The sequence below is a fragment of the Cicer arietinum genome, chromosome 3, assembly GCF_000331145.2.
Source record: "Cicer arietinum cultivar CDC Frontier isolate Library 1 chromosome 3, Cicar.CDCFrontier_v2.0, whole genome shotgun sequence".
Lineage (NCBI taxonomy): Eukaryota > Viridiplantae > Streptophyta > Magnoliopsida > Fabales > Fabaceae > Cicer > Cicer arietinum.
Window position 1 is genome coordinate 54,211,813 of NC_021162.2, and position 8,484 is coordinate 54,220,296.

General features: G+C 28.2%; 1 protein-coding gene across 1 annotated transcript; it reads left to right on the forward strand.

Annotated features, from left to right (window-relative positions):
* Positions 1-7,069: 7,069 nt before the first annotated feature.
* On the forward strand, positions 7,070-8,164 carry LOC101514352 (uncharacterized). The gene is made up of 3 exons (XM_004516375.1): positions 7,070-7,306; positions 7,481-7,885; positions 7,967-8,164. The coding sequence occupies exons 1-3, from the start codon at positions 7,070-7,072 to the stop codon at positions 8,162-8,164; spliced, it is 840 nt and encodes a 279-aa protein (XP_004516432.1).
* Positions 8,165-8,484: the final 320 nt, after the last annotated feature.

The window sequence follows — 8,484 nt, forward strand, 5'->3', positions numbered from 1 at the left end:
ATTCTTTAATTTAATTTAAAGTTTCAAAAGATCACTTATAATTTTATTTTAGGAATCATTTTTCAATGTCAAGTTACTACTCTTTTATGTTTAGAAACGTGAACAATGACGACCAAACTTATTTTTTCATCCATATAAGTTATCAAAATTCTTACTTAGACTATTCAAAAAGGTAAATTATATCATTAATCCATCAAGATAATATCTAAATTACATATTATTGGTGATATCAAGGACACGAAAGTAACAACAAATCAAATAACATATGACCACAAGAGATTTTGACATCTTATCTTCACCCCAAAATTTTAAGACAATAAATTATTTATCTTATATATCCAATATTTAACTCATTTAAGTGTTCGTTCGGTGATTTGAATTACTTTTGAAACAAAAAATCATCTAAAAATTTATGTATCTAATTTTAGTTCAATTTGTTTTGAAAAGGAAATTCAAAATTTGAATCAATTTATGTAATTTTCACAAAATAAATCCAAAAATATCTAAATAATATTGTATTTTATGAAGAAAAAAATAATAAAAAGAGTTGTTATTATTGGAGCGAGGTTGTTGTGTGAAATAGTGGAGTGCAACACAAGACACCGACAAAAGAGCATAATACTTGACAGAAAAAGAGAGGCACATGAACATAAGTGACGTCAACATTCTCACTTGGTATCTACAGTATTTTTGATATAGTTACAGTTACAGGCCCATACGCACTCTACGGATTTGTCACACGCGCCTTAATGGCCCATTTTACAAATTCAGTGGTGGTACTGTTAAGCCTCATCCAAGACCATCCTGCTCAATTCCAAAATGATGGGTGTCTCACGACAACTTCTGAAACTTTTGCAGTATTTTAGAGTGAAATATTCCGTATGTTCCACAATTATTTGATACACAATGTCTTTGTTACTCCGTCAAACTCACTTATAAGACAAAGTTATATAAAAATAAATAAATGTACTTCATTTTAAATTTGAACTAATACTTTATGGAGTACAAAATTAGTTGTTCATGCTCTCTCTAATTTTGACATTGCATCTCTGGTACTACTTTTAGAGTAGAATTCACAATAAACTCATAAAATAATTCGAAATTCGATTTATAATTGTGGACATCTAATTTTATTCGTCTTTTTATTTTATTACTCATAAAAAAATTAAAAAATGGGTGTTTTTGACTTTTTATCTTAACTTTTTTTGTTTTTTTAATTCTATATATGATTTTTATTTAATTTTTCGTATGATATTCGCTTGTTAATAAAAAGAGATATATATATATATTATATTTTTTTTATTTATTTTTATTTATTATATTTTTATCTAATAATAATATGGTAATAAAAAAATTAATTCAAAACTTTTTTTTATTTAATAGAAAATAAAACGAAATTAAACATAAAATTAATAACTATAAATTTTTTTGAAGTAAATTAAATATGAATTATTTTAATTTGATTGATTTATATTTAATATGATTTTTGGAATTTCAAAAGTTTTTAAAAGAAAAAGTAAAATTCAAGGATTCAACTTAATTAGTTATAATGATAGGCATTTATTTTTAAAAATTACGTAAATCTAATTTGTTAATATAAATAAGAGTATTCTGAAACTCTCACGAAGGAGAGCAAATAGAGAGAAAAGAGGGATTAGAAAATATAGAGTAATTTTATGTGTTTGAATCTGTCCACTAGAAAGTCACTATTGATCATCTGTTGTGCCATTCTTACACAACCTTCTCGATAATCACTCATTTTAAAATAAAATAAAAACCCAAAACTGAGTATAGTTCAACTCAGTAATGATGTGTCATTGTTAATACTTAAAAATATAATCAATTTAATAATTTAACTATTTAATTTTTAATTTGGATTGTAAAAATATTAACAGATTGAATGTAAATTAAATTTAAATAATTAAATTAATAATATTTTAAGGTCTTAACAATGACACATCATTAAAATAAGTTAATCAGAACTTGTCATGCAAACTTTTGTTAAAAAATCAAGACTATAGACTCAAAAAATAAAAAGTGAAAACTAAAATTAATAATAAAAATATTTGAGTGTTGGAAATTTGAAAGAAATCTTTATAGCGACTAAAATAATTTTCGATATATTTGTACGGACGAAAAATTTATTTAATCTTTTATGTTATTTAATTTATTTTACTCAAGTTCTTTCCTTTACCTTTCACTCTTACCAACACAATAAAAATAATTACCTCACTAATTTAATTGACTAGAATTATTCTATTTTCTTGACTAAAAAAAGTCATTTTCTTTTAGCGTGTGAAAAAATAAGTAAAGCAGGTTATCTATTGCTGGCCCATTCTCAATTGGGCCGTGTTGGACTAACTTTACCATTTTATGTTAGAATTTTCTATCTATCAACCCCACCTATAACTTCCACCTACTCAATACACTTATGAATTTATTTTTTATTATATATAAAAAATAAAATTTTAGATTAAGAAATTTAAAAAATATAATGTCATTATTCTGAAATAAAATTTATATTTTAAAAATTTGAATAAAATTCTAAATTTTCAAAACACTCGAAACTTTCATATTCTTCAAAATGTAAAATTACGTTTCAAAAATTTAGTTTTGAAATTTTTGTTAAAGGTAGCTTCAAAATTTCAATTTTTTTTATTAATTTGAAACATTAAAAATGTAATTTCCAGTTTTTCAAAACAAATTTGAAAGTTCAAACAATACGAAATTTCAAAAATAGGAAAATTAATCAATATTTTTGAAATAGGAAATTTTAGAATAAGAAATTTTCGAAATAAGAAATTGTAGAAACTCCAAAATAGAAATACGAAATTTTGGAAATAGAAATAGGAAATTCTAAAATATGAAATTTTTGAAATAGGAAATTCCAATAAAAAAAATAACTTAACTATTTTGAAACAAAATTTATATTTAAAAACCTTCAACTTACAGTGCCTTGTAGAAAGCATAGCTTCATTGTTCACTCACCAAAGATTATTCTCTTCACATAGATCTTGGGATACGAGACATTTCTTCAACTACGAATTAAGCAGCCTTGAAAGTTGAAAGAAACAAGTAGGGAAATAAAAGAAGAAGGGAATTCCTTATTTGATAGTCTCATCCCAATCCAATACGAACACGAGTAATGAGCCCCTTTATGTTGTGGGCAATAAGTTTTGTTAAAGTTTTGAATATGTGAGTGAAAAGAAGAAAAAAAAAACTTTTTATATATAATAAAAAGAATAAAACAGTCTCTTTAAGTATATTTGGGGTAAAAGGTATAGGTGGAGGTGACAAGTAAAAAAATGTTATTTGGGTTGAATTAAAAACTAAAATTTAGATAAGTTTATATGGATATTATGAAACAGTAATAGATTATATAAAATTTTGATATCAAGTCACGAAAGAGAGATAATTAGAGATAATTTTTGTATTAATCAAATGAGAAAGATAATTACAATAATATGTATGATAAAACTTATATACCTAATTAAAACTACTAACACACCTAAGTAGAGTACTAACTTGTAATTGATATCTAACTAGAATAATTAATTAACTTATAGCTAATTTACATCTTTAATATTCTGATAAGCTGAAAGACGTTTACAATACAGTTTGAGATAAATAAAACAACTACTGTTAAAAAATAAATAAAGAAATGCAATTAAACGTCTATTTAGACAATGCCTAACCATCATAAAATAGAAGCACAAAATATTTAAAATGAAACACTAAAAAGTACACCAACTAAAAGATTTTGAATTGCGGAAAATATATCAACTAAAAGATTTTTGAATGTCGGAAATATATTAATTAAAAAATTTTGTATACAAAAAATATACCGACTAAAAAATTTTATATACCGAAAATACGTCAATTAAAAAAAATATTTAATGATTTTTTTTTTCTTGAAACAAGAAACAAAATAATTATGTTGTAATCTTGTTTCTTTATTTTGTTTAGTATGGGTTGAATATAGAGTCCTTTCTCCGTGCAAGATATTTCCATTGAGAAACTTTTTCATTGAAAGAAACACCACCAAACTTAATTTGGTTGAATTTAATTGAGTATAGATACAGCAAACTGCTTAATACATATGAGATTATCATTGGGAGCCAAGATTTATTATGGTGGAGAGATATGATGTTGTGGCCGAATTTGAGCCTAATTGGTTTGCTCATGCAGTTTAAAGAGTACACGGGAATTGTGAGATAATATTAAGATTCTAACATTTGGTGATGGATGGTGACATTTAATAGACTACAGTCAGCATTTATTCTAAATATAAGATACAAATATATAATTTGAGTGTTCAATGTACAAAATTAATTAAAATATAATGCAATCAAATGTCAGAGTATATTATAATTTATTTTTAAAACTCTCTTTAATTAGGAGTCATGTGTCAATGTTCTAATTGTACATATCGATGATCGGCATAATAAGAACTTTATCTCTGAAACAAAGTGTTAGTGATTCATTCTATTAGCTTCGGTAAAAGTTCCAGTCATTTACTATTAAATATGGCTATAATTGGCTGGCTAGCACACGGACAACTCTTGAGCTTCACAACCTTTTCGTGAGGGTTGTTAAGAGATTATGGTGTGTACCCGCATCTTAAGTACGAGATTATTGCAAAGGAGATTACCAACAAAAGTGGAGTTGTCGCAAAGAGGGATTATTAGAGTCCCACATAAAAAATGCTGTGTTGTGCTTTGAAGTAGAAACCCATGACCATTTTTTCATAAAACTTTATAGTTTAAAAATACTTTTTGATAATATTATTATTTTTATTTTAAGTCTTTATAAAATGAATTTTGTTCTTTTCATCTTTTCACTTAAGAAAAATTTCCCCTGTACCCCCACAATTTGCCTTGTACTCCCAAAAAAATTCGAAAATGTCAAAACTACCCTCAAATTTTTTTTTTTTTGCTATTTCAAAGAAAGTAAATGTAAATATTTTTTTCACCATTTTGTCATTCACCCAACCGTAAAAGAGATTTCCGGTAGGCTCCAGTTTTCCGGTAACTACTGGAATACTTGTAACAAGATTTCCGGTACAGAGTAAAGTATCGGAAATGTTAAAATTGAGTTTTCCGGTACAGAAGGGAAAAGTTGTGTACCGGAAACCTTATTTGACAAGTATTCTGGTACAGTAGTAGATTCCGGAAAACTTCATTTCTAAGTTTTCCGGTACAGACCAACTTTTTTTAATTTTTTTTTTAAGTTTTTTAATTTTTTTTTAATTTTTTTTAAATGTTAACAAATATGGATAATCCACTACTATTAATGGAAAAAACATGCGTCGATATTACAAATATTTTTGACACAGATCAGGTATGAATAAATATATTTAATATTAGTATTATAAAAGTGATTAATTATAATTATTTTATTTCAGATATTTGGTTCAAGGGATTCTGTTGTGAAATGGGCAAAAGAAATTGGTATAAAAAATAAAGTTACCGTTATTATCAGAAGATCAGATATAGAGACGGGTGAGAAATGACGGAGAAATAAATTAATATTAGGTTGTGACAAAGGGGGAAAATACAAGTGTGCTACTAGTTCTATTCGAAGTTCAACAAAAAAATGTGACTGTCCTTTCAAGCTTAGATCAAAACCATTAAAAGATAGTTCAGGATGGATAGTTAAAGTAATTTGTGGAATTCACAACCATGAATTACCTGATACTTTGGAGGGGCATGCATATGTTGGACGCTTAAATGAAGAAGAAAGAAAGCATGTTCATGAATTAACAAAATATAATGTTGCACCGAGACACATATTACTCTCATTGCAAGACCGAGATAAGAGTAATGTTACTAAGATCTCACAAATATATAAACGGAGAAGTATCATTCGATTGCACGTGAGAGGTAATAGAACAAAGATGCAACATTTATTCAAATTAATTGAAGATGCAAAATATGTGTGCTGGAATAGAAAACGTGAAGACTCCGATGTTATGAGAGATATTTTTTGGGCGCATCCAGATTCAGTGAAGTTGTTGAATTTGTTTCCGATTGTGTTGATTATGGACAATACCTACAAAACCAATAAATACAGAATGCCATTACTTGAAATTGTTGGTATGACATCAACAGAGAAAACATTTGTAGTTGGGTTTGCTTATTTGGAATGTGAGAGGGAAGAAAACTTTTGTTGGGCATTAGAGAGACTAAAAGATTTGTTTGTTACACAAAATAAATTCCCTCAAGTAATTGTGACAGACAGAGATCTTGCGTTAATGAATGCAGTTGGCATTGTGTTTCCACATGCTGTTAATTTACTTTGTCGATTTCATATCGAAAAAAATGTTGGAGCAAAATGCAAGCAATATGTCTTAAAGGATAGACAAGAGTCAATATTGAATATGTGGAAAGACATTATGTATTGTAGTAATGAAAAAGAGTATATGATGCGCTTGCATATGTTTGAACAATCATGTGTTGATACTAAAGTGTTTGTTGATTATGTCAAAGAAACTTGGTTGACTCCACATAAGGAAAGATTTGTTGAAGCATGGACAAATAAAGTGATGCATTTGGGGAACACAACGACTAACAGGTATTTAATATAATTTTATTATATATTGTTGAATTTTATTATATATTGCTGAATTGTATTATATTATAATTTTATTATATTTTCTAATGTATCTGTAAAAAAAATTTACAGGGTTGAGTCAGCTCACTGGAAACTGAAGTTAATGTTAGAAAATAGCATGGGTGATTTGTGTAAATGTTGGGAGGCTATGAACAACATGATAAGGTTACAACATAAAAGAATCAGAGCCTCGTTTCAAAAAAGTTTTTATGATGAAGAGCATGAGCACATAAATCCATTTTATCAGAGATTGAATACATTTGTATCAACAGAAGCTCAAAGACGTATTGATGAAGAATACGACAAAGTTGAGTGGGTGGGTACTGACAAATCTATATGTGGGTGTTCTCTGATAAGGACATACGAATTACCTTGTGCTTGTGAATTGGGACAATATAAATTAATGGGTGAACCAATTCCTCTAGGTTCTGTGCATATTCAATGGAGAAAATTAAGCATGGAATGTGAACTCACTCAAGACACAGAAGATGGATCAGAGTTGGATATGTCTACTGAGATGAATGCCTTATGGAAACACTTTCGATCACTTGATGTTATTGGGAAACGAGTGTTGAAGAGTAAAGTGCGTGAACTTGCTTTTCCAAGTACAAGTTCAATATGTCCACCACCTGAAAAAGTCAAAACCAAAGGAAGAGTGAAGAAGAGTAAGGGTATGAAGCCAGATGGATATGATGTATATCGAGACCCTTCTTACTTTGAGCATGTTAATGCAACATATGGTGAAGATATTGGTTCCCAACCCTCTCAATCAAAGAAGAGACAAGCCTCTCAATCAAAGAAACACCCCTCTCAGTCATCTCATTCTTCAAAAAATTTGTTATTGACACAATTTCCTGATATTATTCAGCCATACATTGATGACATATTTGACGTGGCAGCTGATGGAAATTGTGGTTTTCGCGCTATTGCATTATTGCTTGGTTTCGGTGAAGAGTGTTGGTCTTTGGTCCGCAAGAGATTGGATCAAGAGATTGTTTCTCATGTAACTCCATATGATAGATTGTTCACAGGACGCATTAAAGAAGTAAGAGATTCGTTGATGATATCCGGCTTAGGTGTTCAACCCATGGATAAATGGTTGTCCATACCTGATATGGGTTACGTGATAGCGACAGCATATAATATTATTCTTGTCACGTTCGGTCTGACATTTTCAATGACTTTCTTTCCTATGAGGGGTTCACATTCCGGATCGACAAAAAATGATTGCATTTGTTGTATTGGTTTTGTTAATGGAAATCACTGGGTTCCGGTAATTATTTTCTTATACTTTTTTAAATTTTATTCTGGTAATTTTTGTCTTATATTTTGTTAATTTATTTAATTTTTGCAGTTAAGGATGAAAGATGGATTTCCAATGCCAGACATTGCACCAGGTTGGAAGCAATATCGTACCAATGAAGCAACTTCTTGGGCAATAGCATATACAGGCCGTCTACAACACTGGGGGTATTTATTAGGCCGGTTGTCACGTGTTACCCAAAATCCACCTAGGGAAACCGTAGATGCAATGTCTTTAGATGAACCTTAATGTTTTAAAATTGATACAAAATCACTTTAATGTAACCGACATTTCAATTGTTATTAATTAATTTTAGTTTTTTGTCATGCATTTTAGTAATTGATTTTATCTTGTATTTATTTCATAAAGTAACCGACATAACAATATTTAATAATTAATAAAGTAACCAACATAACAATAATTAATAGAGTAACTGACATAACAATAATTAATAATTAATAAAGTAACCGACATAACAATAATTAATAAAATAACTAACATAAAGTGTTCATAAAATAACTGACATAATAATAGTTCATCAAAAGTGTTCATAAAATAACCGACATAAC